General features: G+C 48.8%; 1 protein-coding gene across 1 annotated transcript in view; it reads right to left on the bottom strand.

Moving 5' to 3' along the window:
- VAT1L (vesicle amine transport 1 like) overlaps positions 1 to 23,877 on the bottom strand; it is a 169,972-nt gene extending 146,095 nt beyond the window's left edge. The window contains exon 1 of the mRNA XM_018061742.1: positions 23,517 to 23,877. Coding sequence (XP_017917231.1) covers positions 23,517 to 23,749 — 233 coding nt within the window. The 5' untranslated portion in view covers positions 23,750 to 23,877. The remainder of the gene's footprint in view (positions 1 to 23,516) is intronic.

The following is a 24,888-nucleotide window of genomic DNA, read 5'->3' as shown; positions in this document are numbered from 1 at the left end:
CAGTTTGAGAGAAAATTGGCCCAAAGAGGGATTTAGCAAAGAAGAGCAAGCAGATGTGGAGAAAGTCCCCTTTTATTTTCCAGGTGAAGGTAAGGTGAAGGTTGCTCATGGGAAAGGGTTTTGGACCTCCTGCCGTCTTGTTCTTCCCAGAGGCCATCAGCATCAGCACTGACCACAGGAGTCCAAACACACAGATCACTAGACAGAGGACAGTGAGACGAAAATCTTGAAAATCTTCCAGAAGCCCACTTCTCTACTAGTGCAGCCCAATCATATATTTTGATCTCGCTCTCAATAGGAATCCCTAATCTTGCCCCATCTTTGGTTCAGTTGAGAGATACATGGCCACAGAAACCACCTTTAGAAACCCCCAGTTTTACTTTCTGAGGGATGCTGTTGAACATATCATTTGTTACAACAGACGTTCTCTTCTTTATGAAGACTGGGGATTTTGCCTCAAATTTCAACACAGAGGTTTAGTTTACATGGGTCTCACAGGCCCAGTACAGTGTAGAAACTGATCATACTTGCTTCTTTGCATTGGCTACTGGGAAGCTCCAGGCCAAATTTGTAGCACCCCTCCCTGAAAACAGCAGAGCTTTCTGGAATTCATCCCCTATGTCGTTCTAACACTCACCATCATGTTAACTTTCTAAATACTTTGGGGTTTCCATTTTTAAATATCTTAGGCTCTATTGTCTTGGATCTCAAACTTGATTGTACACCAGAATTCTGAGGAGTTCTTATTAAAACACAGATGGCTGGGTCCCACTCCTGCACGGTTGACTAAGCTGGTCTAGGGCGAGGGTCAAGAGTCTGCATTTCTAACAAGCTTCCCTCGCTGCTGCCGCCGACGCTCTGAGAGACACACTTAGAGAGCCACTGCTGTTCCACTTCTTTTAAAGCTGTCTCAAGTTGTCTTTGGGATGAGACAAGGTAAAAATTAACAGATGATGACTAAGTAGATAAGAAGATGAAAAGCTCTCTCATCGTCCTCTAAGGCAGCTGAATTTTTTGATCCTAGTCCAAAGAATTATATTTCTCTTGTTAAATGCGGTCTTATTAGATTAGGTTCATCATTCTGATTTGTCTGGCTCTTTCCTGGATCCTAATTCTTTCATCCAAAAAATTGGCTCTTCCTTTTGGATATGTGGCCTGTGAGAATGCAGTTATCAAGCCATTGAGTTTTCTGTCCAAATTGCTGATAAAAATTTTGGATTGGTTGGCTGTCACGTTCCTGGTTACTAAGAGTAGTTGTGAAGACCACAAGGAGATGTCATGGAGGAACCAGTTGACATGTTTTAAGTTTCTTCAATTCATGAACTCTTTGATTCTCTGAAACGTCTCCAGGATACTGGCATGGCCAAAAAGTTCTTCCAGGGTTTTCCAGAGCGAACTTCTTGGCCAACACAATGCTTTGAATTCACGTTTAACAAGATCTGTGTAAGTTAGTGAGCCCCACTCCTTGTGAGCAAAGGCAGTCAACCCCCCTCCCCCCACAGCAGAAGTTGCTGACCACGTGGGTGCAGTCTGAGCAAGTGCCAGGCACAGCAGTTTTCTGGATGCATGTCACGACCGTCATAGCTCCCCCTCACCCCCCACACTATAGGTATAGATATAGATATCTGCCCCCCCAACCCGCAAATCCCCAAATGCGCACACTCTGGTCCTAACTCTGAGAGTGCTTTACCCAGGCACACATTCTCATGTGCGATCAGCACTGAGGAAAATTGCTCTGCTGCTGCTGCTGCTGCTGCTGCTGCTGCTGCTGCTAAGTCACTTCAGTCGTGTCCAACTCTGTGTGACCCCATAGACGGCAGCCCACCAGGCTCCTCCGTCCATGCAATTTTCCAGGCAAGAACACTGGAGTGGAGTGCCATTGCCTTCTCCAGAAAAGTTGCTCTAAGCAGCCTCAAATCAGCTGTTCTCACAAAGAAGACCTTTTAAAGAAGAGATGGGTCCTTTCTGTGATGGGTTCTCATGTAGGGCTTTGCAATGGTTGGAGGGGCCCCCAAGAAACTAGTAGATCTCTAGAAACCCCCATTCTAATTCCTCAGATGATAGGGATGAGGAGAAAAGGAATTATTTGCGGCTAAGTCATTGTAATAGATAACATTTATGGGGTGCATACTATGTATTGGGCATGGTGTTAAATGTCTGTAGGTGTGATACTTAATTTTTAGAGCAACCATAACAAGGCTGAGACATACACATCACCCACATTTTACAGAGAACAATACGGAGACACATCAAGGTTTATAAAGCCAAGAGGTGAAAGCAAGTGATGTCTCCAGAGGCTACTGCCCTTTGCTGTCCTTTCATCACTCAGTGGTTCCAGTTACAGGGAGGGGACTTCTCAACTCACATGTCACACTGAGCACTTACTATGCCCTGAGCAGATACTTAGTACTGGATGTCTACAGTTCACAGGGGGCTCGGTTTCTCACGGGGAGACAGAATCGTGAAAGCTGATCAGAACACAGTGGGATGAGTGGTTCCACAGAAGTGTAGCCAGAGAGCTCACCTGGCCACCAGGAGACAGACTCACAGACAAGATAACCGTGGAGTCAAAACAAGGACCCCTCAACAAAGTTTTCTCAAAGAACTCTTAGCTTTGGTGACACCCTCTGTGAAAGTGACGGCTCCCCTTATGGCTCAGTTGGTAAAGAATCCGCCTGCAAAGCAGGAGACCCTAGTTCGATTCCTGGGTCGGGAAGATCCTCTGGAGAAGGGATAGGCTACCCACTGCAGTATTCTGGCCTGGAGAATTCAATGGTCTGTATAGACTCGGACACGGGATCACAAAGAGTCAGACAAGAATTAGCAACTTCCACAAGAAAGTGAAAGTCGCTCAGTCATGTCCGGCTCTTTGTGATCCCGTGAACTGTATAGTCCATGGAATTCTCCAGGGCAGAATACTGGAGGGGGTAGCCTTTCTCTTCTCCAGGGGATCTTCCCAACCCAGGAATTGACCCCAGGTCTCCCACACTGTTGGTGGATTCTTTACCATCTGAGCCACAAAGGAAGCCCAAGAATACTAGGGTGGGTAGCCTGGCCCTTCTCCAGCGGATCTTCCCAATCCAGGAATCAAACGGCGGTCTCCTGCATTGCAGGCGGATTCTTTACCGTCTGAGCTACCAGGGAAGTTCTACAGTCAGAGCTAAATTTAAACCCTTGGCTATTGCTCTCTGGCTTCTCCACAAGGGGGTTGCTGCACCTCCCTGAACCTTGGTTCTCTCATCTCAAACATGCGATAGTCGCAGCCTCACGCTTTCGGGGTTGGTGTGGATCGCGCGTGACAGGCCCTTGTGAAGCAGGGAGCCTCACACGCCGCAGTGCTCAGTAAGTGTGAGCTGCAGTCGTTGTCATCAGCACACAGACAAGGTGTCATGGGTCAGGCTCCCTGGGAAGCAGACTCTGAGACTCAGCTTTGCATGCAGGAGGGCCGATCGGAGGTACCCCGGAGAACAGCACCTACCCAGCGGTGAGGGAAGCTGGACGGAGTTGATGGAGAGGTTGAAACGCTGACGTGGTAGTAAAAAAGGACACAATTTATCTGCGGAAGTTCTGGAGCTAGGATGGGACCTCGTCATGATGAATCCAGGCAAGGGGCCTGGACCTTTTGACCTCATGTCAACTGCTCATTGGATGGGAGCTGTCCCTGGGAGGAGCTCTGATCTCAGGCAAGGGCATTCCCTTCTGCTGAGGACAACGCCTCGGCAGGGACGAAGCTGCGAGCCCCCAGCAGCCAGCACTCGCTGTAGCTGGGGGAAGGAGCTTTTCAGCCCCAAAAGGGGGCTGTGGGTGGTGTACCCCAGCATCCACCGTGAGAGGGGTGTTGTGGTCTTCCTTTGCAGGCTTTTATTCCTCTGCTGGCCCAGAGCAGCAGTCACCAATGGTGAGAATTTACAGAGGTGTCCTTTGCGTGGTGGTTTCTGAGAAGGATAAGTCTAGGGTTCTTATGACCAACGCTGGGAAGGAAGAAAAGGATGTTATCTTTAAACTGGGATCTGAAGGATGAGAGACAAAGAGGCAAGGGAAAGGGAGGACGTGAAGAGATCAAAGTGTCAAGGACACGACAAACTAAGAAAAAAAGAGAAAAGGAAAGGCGGACGAACTATCAAAACACACGCAGGAGTTGATCTTAAATGTTCTCACTATAGAAAAGAAACGGTGACTTTCTGATAGCATGGAGGCGGCTAATGGGACGGTGGTAATCATTTGACAATTTACAACTGTATCAAATCAACACTTTAAACTTACACAATGTTATACATCAGTCATATCTCAGTAATGCTGGGGGAAAGGAAAAAAAAGTCTTTTACAGGGTTTAATACATAATTTTCAGCTATGAAAAATATACATGCAGGGTTACTAAACTGCTTGGGGAAATCCATGAAAAATAGTAGCTCGGGGCTTTCTCTGTGTCTACGGGAAGGCGGGGATCACAGGATACTGGTAGAGACCCAGACACCAGAGGGAACACGGTCAGACGCCACACGGGGAGTCTGAAATTCCCTCTGCTTGGTGAACTCACTGCCCAGCAGCCATCGCAGCCTGGTGCGGAGGCTCCCAATGTGTGGCTTTGCGCTGAGCCACAGCAGCCCGGAAGCTGTGCCCTTGCTTTTATTTTATTTTTTAACATTTTTAATTGTTATTTATTTGGTGATTACCTCAAACTGCTTTGCCCTTCCCTCACCTCTTGTCTGGCTGCTGCGACGTTCATCAAAGCACTGAATTCCGAACCCAAGGGGGTGGGGCCAAAGAAACACAGGTTTGAGTCATTCCCTCGTTTCCCCAGAGCTGAAGATTTTGGTTTTGTTTCTTAATCACAGCTGATAGCTTAAAAACATCTAGGACTATAATCAGCAGAAAATCTTGCTCCCAATTCTTCTTCTTTTTCTTTTTTCACCCCTATTTTTTTGGCTTTGTTTAAGCAAAACGGCTGTCTGAAGAGGCCTTACAAATATCTGTGAAAAGAAGAGAAGTGAAAAGCAAAGGAGAAAAGGAAAGATATACCCATTTGAATGCAGAGTTCCAAAGAATAGCAAGGAGAGATAAGAAAAGCCTTCCTCAGTGATCAGTGTAAAGAAATAGAGGAAAACAATAGAATGGGAAAGACTTGAGATCTCTTCAAGAAAATTGGAGATACCAAGGGAACATTTCATGCAAAGATGGGCTCAATAAAGGACAGAAATGATATGGACCTAACAGAAGCAGAAGATATTCAGAAGAGGTGGCAAGAATACAGAAGAACTATACAAAAAAGATCTTCACGACCCAGATAATCACAATGGCATGATCACTCACCTAGAGCCAGACATCCTGGAATGTGAAATCAAGTGGGCCTTAGGAAGCATCACTACAAACAAAGCTAGTGGAGGTGATGGAATTCCAGATGAGCTCTTTCAAATCCTGAAAGATGATGCTATGAAAGTGCTGCACTCAATATGTCAGCAAATTTGGAAAACTCAGCAGTGGTCACAGGACTGGAAAAGGTCAGTTTTCATTCCAATCCCAAAGAAAGGCAATGCCAATGAATGCTCAAACTACCACACAGTTGCCCTCATCTCATAACGCTAGTAAAGTAACGATCAAAATTCTCCAAGCGAGGTTTCAGCAATACATGAACTGTGAACTTCCAGATGTTCAAGCTGGATTTAGAAAAGGCAGAGGAACCAGAGATCAAATTGCCAATATCCGCTGGATCATCGACAAAGCAAGACAGTTCCAGAAAAACATCTATTTCTGCTCTACTGACTATGCCAAAGCCTTTGACTGTGTGGATCACAATAAACTGTGGAAAATTCTTCAAGAGATGGGAATACCAGACCACCTGACCTGCCTCTTGAGAAATCTGTATGCAGGTCAGGAAGCAACATTTAGAACTGGACAAGGAACAACAGACTGGTTCCAAATAGGAAAAGGAGTACGTCAAGGCTGTATATTGTCACCCAGCTTACTTAACTTCTATGAGAGTACATCATGAGAAACACTGGGCTGGAAGAAGCACAAGCTGGAATCAAGATTGCCAGGAGAAATATCAATAACCTCAGATATGCAGATGACACCACTCTTCTGGCAGAAAGTGAAGAGGAACTAAAGAGCCTCTTGATGAAAGTGAAAGAGGAGAGTGAAAAAGTTGGCTTAAAGTTCAACATTCGAAAAACTAAGAACATGGCATCTGGTCCCATCACTTCATGGCAAATAGATGGGGAAACAGTGTCAGACTTTAATTTTCTGGGCTACAAAATCACTGCACATGGTGACTGCAGCCATGAAATTAAAAGATGCTTACTCTTTGGAAGGAAAGTTATGACCAACCTAGACAGCATATTAAAAAGCAGAGACGTTACTTTCCCAACAATGGTTCATCTAGTCAAGGCTATGGTTTTTCCAATGGTCATGTATGGATGTGAGAGTTGGACTATAAAGAAAGCTGATCACAGAAGAATTGATGCTTTTAAACTATGGTGTTTGAGAAGACTCTTGAGAGTGCCTAGGACTGCAAGGAGATCCAACCAGTCCATTCTAAAGGAGATAAGTCCTGGGTGTTTATTGGAAGGACTGATGTTGAAGCTGAAACTCCAATACTTTGGCCATCTGATGCGAAGAGCTGACTCATTGGAAAAGACCCTGATGCTGGGAAAGATTGAGGGCAGGAGGAGAGGGGAGGATAGAGGATGATATGGTTGGATGGCATCACTGACTCGATGGACATGAGTTTGGGTGGACTCCGAGAGTCGGTGATGGACAGGGAGGCCTGGTGTGCTGCGGTTCATGGGTTTGCAGAGTCGGATGCCACTGAGCAACTGAACTGAAGCACCCATTTTATGATCTCAAGACTATGAAAGAGATTGACACAAATCTGCTACGGAAGGAAAAACTCTTGTCTAAAGCAAGGAAAACTTTCACGCACATCTGAAATGGCACCGTTTACTGGAGAACAGATAGAACTGTCCTGGGTGAACCTCAGGAGAGAGAAACCCCCTGAGCTCCATCTGAGGTTGGAAGGAGTGTGTGAGGACAGATGCAGATAACAATCTAGTGGTGACCAGTGGGGAGAGAGGGGGAATGGCAAGAAAGGGGCAGAGAACGAAGAGGAGAAACTACCATGTGCAAACAAATGGGCTTCCCAGGTGGTGCTAGTGGGGAAGAACCCATCTTCCAGTGAAGGAAACATAGGAGACATGAGTTCGATCCCTGGGTTAGGAAGGTTCCCTGGAGGAGGGCATGGCAACCCACTCCAATATTCTTGCCTGCAGAGTCCCATGGACAGAGGAGCCTGTCAGGCTATGGTCCACAGGGTCGCAAAGAGTTTGGAACGACTGAACTAACTTAGCACACACAGCAGATAAAATAAATGAGCTACAACTACATATTGTACAACACATGGAATACAGCCAATAGTTTACAGTAGCTATACATGGAGGACACTTTAAAACGGTGAATCCCTATGCTATATACCTGAAACTTACATGATACTGTACATCAGCTATACCTAAATAAGAAAGGAAGGCAAAAATAAAAAATTACAGAAAAGAGGGAGTAACCTCCAAACAAATAGCTTTGCTTATGCTAAGATCTTCATCAGTTAGCACGCAGACTACTCTTCAAATCCTTCAACCAAGAATAAACAACTAAGATACGACATTTGCATTGACTAAATATTTTCAAGTGAGATGTAAGCAAAAGAGACAGAAGGGAAATTTTCAACTACAAAAATATTCAATTCTATCATATTTTCTAAACAGACTGTCATCTTTGATGCTAAAACATAGCATGGGATAGTGTTAAGAGTCCAAATTCTAAAATGAACTTCCTGGCTTAAAAATCTGACTCCTCTACTTAAACACAACAATGCAACGAAACCCACAGAACCGGAAAACTTTTCAGTTACGACTCCACCATGGTTTTTCTGTCCGCATAGAAAATAAATATAAAGATTTTTTTTTTAGTGTGTTATGGATCCTTAGGCTACCTTCTTCCCATCCCCTGGCCACAGCTACTGACAGCGCTCTCCTCCATGTCTGGGTCCATGTATTCCTCCCTACCTTGTTTAACCATTATGTTTAGATGTGAGACCTGAAGTTTTTAGACACATCTGATGTGTTTTGAGATCGACCGCTTACTAAGTGAACGATGCTGCTTTTGCCCAGCCCAGATGCCTGTATCTCTAACACAGGGACTGATGGTGAGCTGACGCAGCTTGAGCTGTAGTTGTATTGGTCTGTTGTTCCTCAGAGACAGGAAACATGTCCCCATCACAGGTCCACATTAGTATTCGAAACACATGTCGGTTTAATATTTCAAGCACAGAACAAAATGGCCAAGGAGACACACGGAGAATCTAAATATGAACAGCCATTCTCCGCAGAAACCAAAAAGCGCGGCATGAGTGTGTCCAGGAAAAATTCTCCCTGATGCCGAGACGGACCCCTTGATTCCTCGACCTGGAGGAATTTCTTTACTCTCAGCCTGTCCTGGGAACAGAGCAGGTGTTTATTCCCAAGGAGATTCCCAGAAAGGTTAAGATCTCTGCGGCCTGGGTTAGATGTTGATGGAGTCACTGACTTCAAACAGGTGCCTGGCCGCCTGGCTGTGCAGAGCATTCAAATGAATTTAATTTAAATTCAACAGACCTTTCACGATTTGGGGCTTGGCTCGGGACTAATGTGACTACAGAGACGGTGGCACCTCTGCTTCCCAAGAGTTCGGAGACCAACAAATTAAGTGCCTTCACAGCATGGCAGTTCCCCTGCGGGCCGTGGGACGCGGGGCACGGCTAGCAAGGCCGGGCAGCTATGGCCACCACGCAGCAGCCGTGCAGCAGGCGTGGCTGCGCCCTCGGCTCCCGTTCTCCCGAGCTCTCCAGCGCCATCCCACCTCTCCATGGAAGCGAGACGGCATCACCGGCCAGTGCAGACTGCTTCCTGCCTGACCTCTCACTGGAGCCCCAGAGGCGCTGGAAGGAGGGCTCCCCCGAGAAACACTCCATTTTTGCCTCGACGTGACGGTTATCTCCTGTCACTGATGCTGATAAAAGCTTTGCTCCATGAAACAGTTATGTCAGTAGGAAAACAAGTAGGGTAAGACTAGAACAACACAGTCCAATAGAACATTCTACAATGGCGAAAATATTCTGTGTGTGTTCTGTTCAATGTGGCAGCCACTAGCCATGTGTGATTACCGAATGCTTGAAATGTGGGTCGTGTGGGTGAGGAACTGGATTTTTAATTTTAATCAGTATTTAAGTTTAATCAACCTTTATTAGAGACATGCAAATCAAAACTGTCAAGCCTGTCAGAGTGGCCACCATTAAAAAGCAACAAGCACCGGAGAGGGGATTGAGAAGGGAACCCTCTTACGCTGTTTGCTGGGAATGTAAATTGGTGCAGCCCCTATGGAAAGTAGTCTGGAAGTTCCTTAAAAATCTAAAAATAGAACTACCATATGATCCAGCAATCCCACTCCTGGGCATATACATGGAAAAGAGGAAAATTCTAATTTAAGAAGATGCATGTACCATAGTGTTCCCTGAGATTCACAACAGCAAAGCTTTGGAAGCAATGCAAGTGTCCACCAGCAGATGAACGGACAAAGAGGATGCGGGACAGATATACGATGGAATATCACTCAGCCACAGAAAAGAATGAAATAATGGCGTTTGCAGCAACGCAATGGGCTTAGAGATTACCAGCCAAGTGAACTAAGTCAGACAGAGAAAGACCGATACCACAAGATCACTCATATGTGGACTCTAAAATACGACACAAATAAACTTACTAACGAAACAGAAGTAGACCCACAGACAGAAAACAAACTGCTGGGTGCCAAAGGGGAAGGGGGTGAGGGAGGGACAGGTCCGGAGTTTGGAATTAGCAGATACAAACGACTGTTTACGAACTAGATAAGTGACACGATCCTACTCGAGAGCAAGGGAACTGTATTCAATATTCTGTAATAAACCAAAACGGAAGGATTTCTCTGGTAGTTCAGTAGCTAGGAATCCACCTGCCAATTCAGGGAACATGGGTCCAGTCCCTGGTCCGGGAAGATTCCATGTGCTCCAGGGCAGCTCAGCCTGTGTGCCACAAATCCTGAGCCTGTGCTCTGGAGCCAGGGAACTGCGGCCACTGAGCCCACGTGCAGCAACTCCCAAAGCCCGTGTACCTAAAGCCCGTGCTCCACAGCAAGAGAAGCCTCTGCAGTGAGAGGCCTGAGCTCCACAAGCAGAGAGGAGCCCCCCTCGCTGCAACTAGAGAAAGTCTGCACGCAGCAACGAAGACCCAGTGCAGCCAAAAATAAAATAACATCTAGAACCATAATGGAAAAAATATGAAAAAGAACATATATATTTATATATGCAAAACTGAACTGTGTTGCTGTATATCAGAAACTAATAACATTGTAAATCAACTAAACTTCAGTAAAAAATTTAATTAGCTTAAGAAAGAGACAGTAGCAACATCACCACCCTGCTGTCTTCCTGGTGGACTACACACAACTCGAAGGGGGAGTCTCCCTTAAAATCCATCTTTCGATGTTCACAACTTAGCCCAGGGCACAGTCTAGCCTTGCCAACAAAGATTCCTCCGCTGAAGGTGTTAAGTAGGAAAATACCGAGGAGTGATTCAAGCTCTTTCCTTCCTCCTGCTAAAGGCAGTTACTGGTTGGCAGCCTTGTCAGTAGTCAGGGTAAAACTGAGAAGATCAAAGACCTGCTTGATTGATGTGCTTTGGGAAGAGCAAATATTTATCCTGGAAGATAAAAGAAGAGAAGTGAAAGGTGAGCAAAGATAGATGCAAAAGACAAGAGCGAGTGAGGGCAGGGTTGGAGAGTCTGGGAGAGTTTGAAGAGCACGGGGAGAGAGTTTGGAGGGAGAGGAGGCATTGGGGGAGGCGGAGGATGTCTAAATGGGAAGAGAAATTTTCTAGATGTTTCCTCTGCAGCACGAATAGTTCCAGCTTTGGCATTTTCTAAAGGACTTGATAGAATTTGACAGTGCGTCTCAATTATATTGAAAAATTGGGTTTCTATTCAAGAGTGAATCATCCCAGCTAGATGTGGGCTACAAAAGGGAAAACAGAATAGGAACAAGAATAAAACTGTTAAAAGAGCAAAAGGAAAGGTGTCCTGTAAGCGCCATAGGCTGAGGGCAGAGACGGGCTTCAAGCTGGAGAGAGGCAAATTTGCCTCTGCATTTATTTCCTAGGAAGGAGCAGTCCCAGGCATGGACCAGCTCCTCTGTGATCAGAGAGAACGGTTCTCCAGGATCTGAAAGCAGATAAACCTGAACAGAATGTTTTGGGAAGGGTGGGGGGGGGGGGCACGTTTTTAGCTGTATTACACATCCTGGGTTCTGGCTGCAGAAACACTGAGTCACAGCTTATTACAAGGTCCCCAGTCGGAACAATTTTAGTCAGTTTAGCTGGAGGATAAAGAGAATCCAATTACGAAATCATTGAGACCAGTCGTAGGAACGATGGATTTAATAGCTCCCCATTAGCTGATTGAACTAGGGATAGCATAGATAAATGAAAAGCAATTCTTTCTGATCTTAGGGATTTTTTTTTTTAAGTCTGTTTCTTGATGGATAGTCTGTTTTAAGAAGATGTGTCTGCATCGGGAGGGCGGGGAGAGGGCTTTGCAGTTTGCAAGCTTCATCAGAGCTTACTGTAGAATTTAGACGGAGCCACTGGGGTTGTCCCACTATGTATCTATTTGCATGAAGAGCAGATAAGCCTGGGAAAGAAGAGAAACACTCTTGCTAAGGGAAATGCGAGTTGGAGAATAGGAGCCAAATGAAGAAGCCTATGGTAATGCAAGCGGGAAGCTTGACTCTGAATGTGGGCTTCGGTACAACTCAGATTGCCCTTCAACTTCAAGGGCTTGTGACGAGTGGGTATAAAGTAAGTGAAGAAAACCCTGGCTCAAATCCCAGCTCTTTGTCTCATGAGTTTCGTCATCTTTAGCAAGTTCTTTATTTCTCTGATCCTTTCCCTTCATCAGAAAATGTTTGGTATCACGCTAAGTGCACGCGTGCATGCTAAGTCGCTTCACTTGTGTCAGACTCTTTGCGACCCCATGGAGGCTCCTCTGTCCGTGGGATTCTCCAGGCAAGAATACTGGAGTGGGTTGCCATGCCCTCCTCCAAGGGATCTTCCTGACCTGGGGATTGAACCAACATCTCTTGCGTCTCCTGCTTTGGCAGGCGGGTTCTTTACTACCAGCACCACCTGGGAAATTTCTATAAAAACTTTAACATGGTGCTGTGAGAAATCACTCCGTAAAGGTCTTAGTGATAATAACGATGATAAATAATGAATGACGAGTGTCATTATTATTAGCTCCAAACAGCAGAAACATTGATAAGGAGGGTGGCACATGCTGCTTTAGGACCTGTACTGGGGAGAAAGGGGGCCGCATTCTCAGCAGAAGGCCAGGCTCCACCCGGGATGGAGAAGAAATGGGAAACACACTGGGTGGCTTCAGTGTGCTGGGAGGAGCAGAGCAGGGCAACGGGAGATGGTTACAATCAAGGGGAACCAGAACTGTGTTCTGAGAGTCCAGGCCACAGCAGCTAAGATACCCTGGCAACGATGTGGGAGGCATTGAAGGTGGGGGTCCTGATCCTACTAAGGAAGGTCAGAACAGAGTCAAGGACATACCACTTGTTCTAAAAGGTTATCTTCCCCCTAGTAATTTGAAATATTTATTCACTTATTTTCCAGTTGTACTGAGCTGTATTTGACACACTGTATTAATTTAAGGTATACAGCATAATGATTTGATGTGTGCATATCATACGCAAGGATTATCACAACACTGTTTACTTTAGGGAAACGTTTAAACAGCCAGGCTGGTGGAGCCTCAGGTCCCCAGGTGTGCAAGCGTCGCAGGAACACTTGAGTTAGTGCTCTTGGAGCAACCCTCGCCAGAAGCAGCACACTGGGCTCTTGGAGAGAGCCCCGGCTGCAGCCGCCAGTGCAGCCGCCTGACAGTGAGGAGGAAGCCACAGAGCACCTTGAGAAGCTAGAGACCCACATCTCCCCGCCTCTGCGGAGTGGTTATGAGCGATCTTCTGGCTTCAAGAGAACAAACTGTGTCAAGGAGAAGTAAAACTCCCCCCAAAACACAGCTCCTTTGGTATTCTTTCAAATCCCCATTCAAAGACCTGCATGCTGGAGGGAGGGAGACTCAGAGAAAGCTAAGATGACAGAGGAGAGCACAAAGGAACACGGGCTCGGACGGGCCACTGTTTGTATTAGGAAAGTCACATTTACAAGTGACAACACAGCCGCTGCTGCCGAATGTACACCCAACACTCTGGTTAACACACTCACTCACTCCCCCAAACACTGCGTGTCTACTGTTAGCACAAGCACCAGGCATGGTGTTCATCAGTTAGAGGAGAACAGAGAAAGCTTCTGGAATGTCCACGATGACCAGAGATTCAAAAGACAATGGGCTTCAAAGTTGACAACATTATATATGTTATTTAATATGATTCAATGACTCGGTGCTGAGGGATGTCAAGTCCCAAGAGAGGGCATGGAGCTGCCTTCCTTCCCCAGTGCCCCCTCTGATTCTTCACTTTTTTCTGGACAAAGAAGCATCTCCTATCCACCATGATGGCTACCATTCTGATCAGTCCAGTGTTTCTTACCTACTTGCGTCATCTGACAACTGCCCTCCATTCCACTTACAGCATCTACCCCACATTCACCACACACACACACACACACACACACACGCAAGCTTCATGAGTTCCTGGCCCGGCTGTTGATCACAGTGCTTCCTTCCTTTAGGTCAGAACAGGCGGGCGTGAGACACCAATGTGGCCAGTCATTACGCCTTACTCCCTCGTGCCAGACAGAGAGAGACCCAAGGGCTGGTATGTGATTTATGAGGGGCCAATTAGATCCCTTCCCTGACGTATGAAAACTGGGAGAAGAAAGTCCTTTTTGCATCAGGGCTTGCTAAACTCTCAGGAGGCGGCTGGGGTGAAAGGCCTCCCTCTTTCCAGGTCTCGGGAAGGCAGCTGATCGCAGTAACCCACGAGGAGAGGGAAGACAAGAGAGGGGAGGGGAAGGGAAGCGGAGCGCCTAGGAGTCCAGGGACCAGTTCACCAGCGTGAAATTCCTTCAGCGTGGCTGACAGGAAGGACAGAGAGGTCGGAGCAGAAGCGGCTGGCCTCCCTTCCGAAGGTCCCTGAGCTTGGCCCGGCCCCTGCAGCGCTGCCGGAGCACCACACACTGTGGCCCCGCTCACACTCCTGTTGCCTCGGGAATGCACCTGGATATCCGTGTTTATGTCATGCCGTGGTGGCACAGCCTATCCGGGCTATGTTTTTTTTTTTAAAATCTGACGGCATTTGGTCTCAGTTGCGGTGGGTTCTCCTAGTTATGACATGTGGATCTCAAGTTACTTTGCGATCTAGTTCCCCGACCAGGGATCAAACCCAGGCTGCCTGCGTTGGAAGCTCAGAGTCTTGGCCACCTGGACCTCCAGGGAAGTCCCTCAGCTACTTTTGATTTTAGGGTCTTATACCCTTTAGCGGAGACACGTGGCGTCTGAATAGGGACTCCGTTCAGAAAACTTCATGACTTAAGGAGGGACTTTCTAATGTCCTATTTTTTTTCATCTCCTTCCCACCATTAATATATATTAAACATACACTATACAAGGACTCCATTCATTCAACAGATGTGAAATGTGCCAACATCATTGCTAAATACTTTAGACGCGATCTAAAATTACCCCATAAGGACTATAATTATACCCATATTACAGCTTAGCAAACTGAGATTTCAAAAGAGGAAGTCATTTTCCCAAGGTGATAGAGGTTGCTCAAATGATCCACTTCAAGGACTTGACCATGTCTGTTTCACTCCAAACATTAACCCTTTTATAACCCCAAAGCATCCTGCCTCGCATCCAGTTTGGATGTTTAGTCAGTGCCAGCCCAAGAAATGAATCATTATCAGTCTTTTCGCAGAAGAGAATTATCCTACAAGGGACTCTGGAGGAGGGGAGAAGTCAGGATTAAGAGGACTCAGTGCTGTAATCTGCAGAGAAGGCAGTGGCTCACATGTTTCTGCCCCCTGGACAGTGCTAAGGAAGGGGCTAAGGCTGAGGGGTCAAGAAGCTGGGGAACAGAATTCCCCCCACAGGCTCTCATTTAGAAAAACATCACGTTCAAAGAGGAAACAGCTCCTCTCACTGGAGCATCTATTTTGTCTCTTGGGCCTCCAAACATTAAACATTAAATTTACTCATTTTAATACCGTGGCTGCAACTGATGTTCTGTGTGAGATCACATACTGAGGAATCAGACTAATTCGAGATTATGTGCCTGCTGCCCTTTCCTAGGAAGAGCCTCTTCTTGTTTCTAATTAAACTTTTTCTTCTATGACAAATGCCAAGATGCCAAGAAAGGCCTGGACGAAGAAGAAGAAGTGGCAGGAACTTGGGGTCGTGAGGGCGTTCTTCCCCATGCCTGGGTGAGCTTTGTTGTTGGCATGAATGTCAGTGATCTGCCCAAAGGTCATGGGATTTTGGTTCCACTGGATGGGTGCAAACCAGACTCCGGATGCTGGGCCGTTCTGCACGCCCAGCTATCGGAGAAATCTGTGTTGTCACCCATGATGGGTGTGCAGAGAGTTGGTGTCGGGGTAGCACACATTCACCCTAGCCCGTTCCCAGCCCTGGGCATAGGACTCAAAAGCCAGCACCCTACTCCAGCTGTGCACGCTCTTGGATGGGAGGTGATCAGGACAGGGCACCGGAGGGTGGGGGTCAAGTCCAGCAACAAAGGAAGGGAAATAACTGACTCACTATGTGCAAGGAGCAGTGAGGACGGTCAGAGACCCTCAGCCAGTCTTCACGGTAACACCAAAGAGAGGGTGTTCTTCTTACCAAGGGGAGGCTACAGGCAAGGTGTCGGTATTGTCTGCTCACCATCACCCAGCCGTGGTGAGGCAGGATTAGAGTCTGAACTCAGATCTGTTGTAGGTCCTTACTCTTCCCATTTCATCTCTGAGTCCCTTTTTCCTTACCTAGAAATTAAGGATGACAGCCTCATGGGTGAGGGTCGGATGGGAAATGACAAGGATGATAGGCTTTGTTGCTGCAAAGATGCTGCCGGTGGAGGGGAGGGTGAACTTGAGTCCTCACTCCCATTGCCCACTGTGAGTCCCCTGCCTTTGGCTTCCATCTAATGAAGATCAGGCTGCTGTTTATGGGAACCTGCTCTATGTCAGACGGCCAATAAGATGTTCTGTGTCTCCTCTTTCTATGAAGTAGAAGAAACTCCGATCCTGGGCTTCCTTTCTTCCTCAAAGTGCTGGGGAGACGGGAAGTCCATTCTGTTATCGGGTCAGAGCAGACATTGTCACCATCACCAGCCCTCCCCGGGGAGGACACAGTTAACGGAAGAATGCAAACTCGGATGGACAAGAAAGACCCCTCAGGCAGCGCCTCCACCTTCTCATCCCCAAATGGGGCTCAGTGTGACTCTGGAGAGTCATCCTTTCCTGTCAAATCCTGATGGCCGGTCCAACACAGAGCACTTTATTCCAGTCTCTGGCACAGAGTGGCTCCCAGCTCGGGGACTGGGGCCCTCCAAACAATTTCTCGGTTTTACAAACATCGGCGGTGCTTAACCTCACACAGTCCACTTATTTATTTCAATAAACACAGAGAAGAAAGAGCATTGTTGCTGTTCAATTGCTCAGTCGTGTCCGACTCTTTATGACCCCATTGACTGCAGCACGCAAGGATTCCCTGTCCTCCACTATCTCCCAGAGCTTGCTCAAACTCATTGCATTCAGTGGGTGATGCCATCCAACCATCTCATCCTCTGTCGCCCCCCTCCTTCTCCTGCCTTCAATCTTTCCCAGCACCAGGGTCTTTTGCAGTGAGTTGGCCCTTTGCAACTTGACCTCATACCCTCCACTTATTTATTCGAATAGACACAGGGAAGAGCATATTGGCCATATTTCACTGGCTTGACCTTTCATGCTGTGTTGTTTGACATACCCTGCGCTCAAGTTGCTGGCGTAGCCACGGACCAGTGGAGGAAATGCGGCAGAGGCAGGAACTTAAATGTCTTGAGTGGTGATCACGTTTAATCAGCATGGGTATTCTGGGTCAACCGTAGTAATGTGATTCTAAGTGGATCCCAAAAGCACTCCAGACCCCAGAAATGGCGAGGAAGTGGATGTGGCCCAGAACCACGATGGCCGCTTTGGGAGGCAAGATGACAGCATGCAGCTTAAAATATACATATATACACTTGTTTACTTCTGATCATTCTTGGCCCGCTGGGGCTTTGTGGCCGCTCACGGGCCTTCTCTCGTCCTGGCTCCCGGCTGCTCATTGCAGTAGCTTCTCTGGTTGCAGAGCACAGGCTCCAGAAAACAGGTTCCCCACTGCGGGGCATGGACGTAGCTGCTCCACCGCATGTAGGATCCTCCCGGAGCAGAGACTGCACTGGTGTTCCCTGCACTGCAACATGGAGTCTCAACCGCTGGACCACCAGGGAAGCCCCATCAGGCGGTTCTGAGTGTGATCGTCTATGCTTCAAGTCAGTCCAGTGCCTCTCATTTCTCTGTGTTTCCAACGCCAGTCTTTGGGTCTGTCCGCCTCTCTGAGTCTCTTGGTCTTTCTCTGCCTCTGTCTGTTCTCTCTCTCTACTCTGTGTGTTTGTCACTATGTCCCTCGGATCACAGAGTCCAGAGCAAGGCAGACTTGGATTTTCATGTTGCTTGTCCACCTAAAATTTGCAATCTTAACATATCTCTGAATGCAAGGTCCCCCATCTTTAAAATGGAGACTGTAACACTGATGTTGTTGATGCTGTTGAGTGGTCACTAGGATAAAACAAAGCAAAGTATACAGCAGGCAACTCAGTGGCTGCCTCATCACCAGCGGCCAATGGATGGGCTCCCAGCCCATCTCCAGTGCACCTGACCTTCATGATGTATCAGGATCCCACCAATCTCTTGGCTTTCCTCTAGCGCAGCCCGCCCTCGGCCCATTTGCAGATCAGCCAATGGAGCCATGACTGGCTGCAACTATTTTTCCTCCAGTTGGTCTCATTCCAGCAGCTTCACGTGGCCTCTTGCTGTAAATCAGTCTGGGAAAATAAACGTCCCCAGTCCATTAGAGCCTTTCCACCACAAGCCAATCTGGGCCGCAAAACAGACAGGCTTGTTAATGGCCACTTAAGTAGTTTCCTGCAGCCCAGTGTGGGGACCCTCAGCCTCAAATCCTCCCAGATCCTGTCCAAGAGAAGCACCACTGTGGCAAGACCCCTGGGAGCAAAGGCATACACAGGACCCTGAGCAATTGCTGGGGACTGGGGGAGGAGAGACCACAAACCCTGGTTTGTCTAGAAAAGTCCCAGTTTGTCCCTGCTGTCCCAGAGCAGTTATTAACAGTGTCCCTTTCATTCTCCAAAGAGTGCTGGTATGATAACCTATAAGGGGAACCTGTGGAAACCAAGAAAGCAGTTTGAACAATAGCATCTAGCATTTGTTGGCCTCTTGCTCTGTGTCAGGCATCACCACAAAGGTCCGAATGCACCGTGTCATTGAAACCCCCTACAACACCCTACACTTGTTGTTCAGTTGTTAAGTTGCATCTGACTCTTCGCAACCCCGTGGACTACAGCACACCAGGCTCCCCTGTCCTTCACTGTCTCCCAAGTTAGCTCAAATTCATGTCCATTGACTCAGTGATGCTGTCTAACCGTCTCATCCTTTGCCACCCTCCTCTCCTTTTGCCTTCAGTCTTTCCCAGCATCAGGGTTTTTGCCAATGAGTCAGCTCTTGGCATCAGGTGGCCGAAGTACTGGAGCTTCAGTACCAGTCCTTCCAATGAAGTCCTTCAGGGTTTATCTTGAGGAATGACTGGCTTGGCTCTGAAGGGTGGTGCTATTATTATTTCCATTCTATAGACTGGGAAGCCCACGTTTAGAGTGGTAAGCGACAGGGTCAAGGTCAGCCAGTGCAGAGGACACTGTTCACGCCTCACGCAGATCTCTTTCACCAGGCAGCGCACCCGTCCCCCAGCTGGCTGTCGGAGCTCAGAGCAGCCCTGTTCCTCCTTCCATGAGTTACAGAGGCTCCACACCCCCACTCAGGAAGCAGCCCAGAGCCCATCACCGACCGATGACAGGGTGTGGGGTCCAGAGGGCTCCCCCAACTGCTACAAGGTCAGATTGACTCTGTGGTACAACTTGTGCTCTAGAACTCCTGGAGGGATCCAGCTGAGACCAACCCTGGCTTCACTCCTTCCCCTGCCCTATCCTGCTCCCCTTCTCCTGAAAGGACACCCCCCCACACACACCATCAACCTCTTCAAACAGCATTCCTATCCCAGGCTGTGCCTCCAGGGGACCAGTCCTAGGATAGCCGGTTAGCAGGGGGCTGAGCTAGGCTCACGTCTAGGAAGGGCTCACTCTGCATCACTAAGCAGATGAGATGCAACACTGCCTGTATTACGACACGCATGATTAGAAGGATGGCCTCCAGGCCATCAAGCTGCCAGCAGATCAGGCATCAGTGTGACAACAGGAACAACCACCACTGTTTGTTGTCGTTCAGTTGCTGAGTCGTGTCGGACTCTTTGCGACCCCATGGACTGCAGCACGCCAGGCTTCCCTGTCCTTCACCATCTCCCGGAGTACGCTCAAACTCATGTCCGTTGAGTCAGTGATGCGATTTAACCACCTCATCCTCTGTCGCCCCCTTTCTCCCCTTGCCCTCAATACTTCCCAGCATCAGGATCTTTACCGATGAGTTGGCTCAATGCATCAGGTGTCCAAAGGACTGGAGCTTCAGCTTTAGCATCAGTCCTTCCAATGAATATTCAGGGTTGATTTCCTTTAGGATTGACTGGTCTGATCTCCTTGGTGTTCAAGGGACTCTCAAGAGTCATCTCCAACACCACAGTTCTTGCTGCTAACCTTGAGGCCATCTCTTTCTTGCATCTGAACCTCTGAACACTATAGTGTTCATCTTATTAACTCCATTTTGCAGTCGAGGCAGGAGAAGTTAAGAGAGATGCTCACCAAGGTTACACAGATCTATCTTTCTCCAAAGGCCACACGCTTTTTCCACGTGGCCAGTTAAATCACTTGCGGTGCAAATGTTCACTGAATGGCTGGTGAAATGGGTTCCCCATAAACAATGATGTTCTGGTAACAATTCAGATGGAAGACTGGGGTACCCTTCCCACCCTGTACAGCCCGCAGTGGCTCTTTCCGAGCCGTGTTTAACCATCAGGCTTTCACTTTAGGGAGAAAGCTGGATTACCCTGGGGACAGCCAGAGAACGTTTCCTTAAGCCAGACATAAACAGATTAAAAGGGCTTCCCAGGCGGCACATAAAGAACCTGCCTGCCGATGCAGGAGACATAAGAGATGCGGGCTCCATCCCTGGGTCAGGAAGGTCCCCTGGAGGAGGGCGTGGCAACCCGCTCCAGTATTCTCGCCTGGAGAATCCCATGGACTGAGGGGCCTCAGTGTGGGCTACAGTCCATGGGGTTGCAAAGAGTCAGACACAACTGAAGCGACAGCACCGGTGCAAACAGATCAAAGCCACACTCCCCGAAGAAAGGGAAGAAAACAAGGCTATGTGTCAAAGGCCAGAGGCGCAAACTACATCTCTTCTGGCTTTTCAACAGAGGGACACAAAATAAGAGGAGACGAGCAGCGCTTTAAGGAGAAATAAACTAGGATTCACACCCTAGCTTTATTACCTGTGTGGTGTTTTCAGCAAGTTACTCAACATCTCCAAGCCTCAGTTTGCTTTACCACAATACCTACTGTGTTAGACCACAGATGAGAGAGGGGAAATGAGATAAAATATGTATCTCCCCCTGCCTTCTCTCTTCCATTTCCACAAAATTTATATGGTAATCAACTTGGACCCTCATTCCAAGTCTGAATGATACTAGTTCAGATGGACTATGCTTTATTTTCCAGCAAAAAGCAAATCCTATTTGATGATAAAAGGTTTCCATTAAAAATAGAGAACCGAGAGAGAACGGATAAGAGGGGAACCTTCATCCAAGAGGCCATCAGCTGATTCATAAAACCACAGAATGAGCCATCCTGGCTCCCAAGGCTAATCTTACAATCAATGGGCATCTCCGGCCAGCCAGTCCTAGCCCAGTGGAGAAAGAAGGGCCCAGGGGGCAATCCTCACAAACCTATTCCAATCCCTCCCTGCAAAACTGATTAACTCTGCCTCCAGCTTGGGTGAAATGAAAATCAACCTGGGCCCTTTGCAGCACTGTCTTCCCTCCCCCATCCAGCATCATCTCCCACCCCTCGTGGCTTGTTGGCTTTCTAAACAACTGGGGCGGGGGGATCTGCGGTGATTCAACTCAGTGTGTGTGTCTCTGTGTGTGTGTGTGTGTGTGTGTGTGTGTGTGTGTGTGTCTGTGTCTGTGTGTATGTGTGCAGCTCCAACGAAAAACAGGCTTCTGTGTCTGGCCTTGAAAATCAATCTCCCAGCCTTCATCCTGACATTTATTATTTCCAAACCCTTCAGGTCCTCTTGGCATTTATGCAGTAAATGCCAAAAGGCTGGAGAACCCAGGTCTATTTGTCCTGCAGATGACGATCTTTTAACAAAAAAGTAGCTTCAACATTTTTACTCTCTGTATATACACTCTGATAAAGAGTCCTAGAACCCAGTCCTCAATTTGAATGGAGGGTCATAAATCACACACACACACACACACACACACACGTAATATTTTTGATTGGTGGTTGAGGAAGGAGAATGAATCAATACACAGGTTTAATTTTACTAGGTAGACATACTTCCACCAGCAAGTGAAGAAAAAGAATGACTCAACAATCTCCCTCCAGGCACCTTTCCCCCAACCTTCCATCCAGCAATAACTGAGTCATTCAGCAATAGCATATTCAAGACACACTGGGTGCCAAGCTTTGTGTTGGGCATTGGGAATTTATCAGTGAGCAGTATATCAGAGGCACGCTCTGCCTTCTGGATCAGCCAGCTTGGTTCAGCAAGAGTTAACAAGATGGAACTGTATAGGCTCCCCCAGTTGGCCAAAGCCGCCTCTGCCACCCTGAATTCCCTTGGGAGAGGCCCCTGTGTTTAGAGTCAAACGCGCCCAGCCCCCTCTGTGAGAAGTGGGCCAGAGACCAGTGCCTGCCTCTCTCCAGCCACCTTCCAGTCTGAAGAATGAAACCCACACCTGCTCTCAAAGTGGCAAAGCGGAGGGGAAGCTCCTCTGCACTTTTTCTGCCTCTAGACTGTTCCCAGATGCTGAGTCTGGGGGCCTAACCAGGGAGCTGGCTGCTGCTTTTAGGGAGCTGGGTCTGTTGGGGGCTTTAAAGAACGGTGATGGGAAGGGATGGGCCCATCTCACTGTGCTAACAGCAAGTTCCCCGGGAAAGCTTTCCACGCTGCCGCACACAACTCAGAGCGCTGGCCCAGTGAGCCCTCCGGGGTGAGCCCTCTCCCTGGGACTCCAGGGAAACGACCATGCAGTGATAGCACAAGCGATGTTTAAACACTCCAGGAGGAATCCCAGCCCGGGGAGGGTCTGCCGTCCCCGGGGAGGGGTGGGGACAGGAAGGGTACTAAGGAGTTGGAAGCAGGAGTTACAAGATTCAGCTGTTTTCCTTGCTTGTGCTTTTCCTCTTCAGAGAAACACGGAAGACGCTGGTGGGCAAGAGGGGAATTAAGTAGCAGTGCTGGCCTTACCTCTCCCCAGGCTTAAATGCTGGGTACCTAAAATGCTTCCTTCCCAGTTCCTTTCCTGGTGTGAGACCACAAGGAGGGAGTGTACAGCCATGAGGAAGGACGCATTTCCCCAGCCCTGCTCTCCGACCCCAGCCCCAAAGGGAAAACTGCCTAGAGGTTGAAAAAAAATGCCATATCAAATCCTGGCCATGCCGCTTAGCGGCAGCGGGCTGATCTTGGGCAAACCACTCTCTGAGCCCCGGCTGCCGCACCTCTGACAAGCGGACAACGATGATGCCTAACTCTGGGTCCCAGGAACTATTAAATAAGATCGCACACGTAAAACTCTTTTAAGAACCGACGGCAGGTACGCAGTGAGCCGACGGTTATGGTTTTCTAACCATGTTACCATCAAACCTTCCTCTCCTGGCCCCTGAGCTGTCCTGCTCCACGGAGAGCTCCCGTGGCGCGATCAGCCAGACCCTGAGCGCTGGGCGCCACCGGCCACCCTTCCCCTCTCGGAGCTCACCGTCTCCTCCGGTCACCCCCAGATCTGGCTTGGGGAGAGCTCCGAGGGCTTGCCTGCCAGCCTCCTTCCCAGCATCGGCGGGCCAAGGGGCGGCGGGAAAGGCTCGGAGAGCCGGTGAGGGCGCGCGGGGGGCCGCCCAGGGAGGCTCTTCCCCTCGGGCAGCGTGCCCGCCGAGGCTCTGCCAGCCGCTCCCCCGGAGCTCTGAGCGCGCAAAGAGAGAGAGAAAGAAAGCGAGAAAGGCGCGGATACTGGACCAGGCTTTGACGCGGATCTTGAGCTCGCCGTCCTGCGGCTCGGGCATGGCCTTTCGGGTGACCCGCAGCTTGTTGAGCCCCCCGAAGCCGGCCAGCACCACGGCGCGCATCTCCTGGGCGTCCCCGAGGCGGTGAGAGCCGCCGCCGCCGCCGCCCTCGGCCGGCTCCTTGCCTGCCTCCTTTTCGATCATCTGCTCCGTCTCCTCCGCCTTCTCCACGCCTTCCTTGGCCATGGCGCGCGGGGGCGCGGGGCGCACGGGCTGCGGCGGCTGCGGCGCTGGGGGGCTCGGGGACCCTTGCTCGCAGGTTCCTCCTGTTGAATGCGGGATGCTCGGCGGCGCAATGGCTGCAGCCTCTGCGAGCGGCGCCGCGGTCCACGGCCTCCGCCGTAATCCTCCCAAGAGCCGCGCGCCCCGCCTCGCTGCCCTCCTTTCTGTCCTGCCCGAGCAAAGCCTCAGCTCCCGCTTCTCAGGCAGTTTCACACCAAGCTCTTGATCGCAGAACTCAGAGCCCAGATCTGCCAAAAAAAAAAAAAAAAAAACCTCGTGAATAAAACACACAGAGAGAGGACGCCTTGTCCTCCGCCGTGGACGCAATACTTCATTATATACGGCGCGGGCTGGGCGCCTTGAAATGGACAGAGATGAATGTCTGGGCCTGGAGGACGCCTCCCTGCCCCAAGGTGGCCTCCTCTCCCACCGACGTGCGGGGGCCGGGGAACTGACGGGAAACGCGGCTGTTTCCCAAACCACCGGTCCGGGTTAGAAGGACCGAGAGGTTCGGGAAACTGGAAACTGGAAACCTCATTGGCTGCCCTGAGGAGTCCAGATCCAGGTCTTTGCACTTGGGACCTCCAGCGATTACCCTGGATCGCGAGGAGCATCTCATGATGGCTAACTCTCACCACCCGACCCATTTGGGGCCTTTGAAGTGGCTCCAACATAGAGTTCAGTACCAGAAAGGGGTTCTGTTCTTGATCTGACTCCACGGAAGATCAGATCACTGTACACACACACACACACACACACACACACACACACACACACCTGCAACGCAGGCGTGTACACACACACAAACACGCAGAGCAATACCTGGCTTCTTGTCTTCTGTTAGCAAGCCCTTTTGAAAAGAGCTCATAAAAGCACTTAGATTTTTTTTTTTTTTTTTTTAAGGAAAAAGGATGGGGTATTCCCTTGCAGCAGTTTAAAGAAAGATGCAATTGAGGAGTGATAGGTGTATATTCTGGTTATGAGCCAAAAAGCCGAGGTCTTTGAAGAAGACCTCAGGGAGCAGGGGCCTTGAGCCAGACCTTGAAGTTGAACCAGGTTCCTCAGATAGGTGATCTCAAGCACCTTCAAACACATGGCAAGGT

This window comes from Capra hircus, chromosome 18, assembly GCF_001704415.2.
Source record: "Capra hircus breed San Clemente chromosome 18, ASM170441v1, whole genome shotgun sequence".
Lineage (NCBI taxonomy): Eukaryota > Metazoa > Chordata > Mammalia > Artiodactyla > Bovidae > Capra > Capra hircus.
Note: the sequence above shows the minus strand (reverse complement) of the source record. Positions and strands in the feature narration are given on the sequence as shown.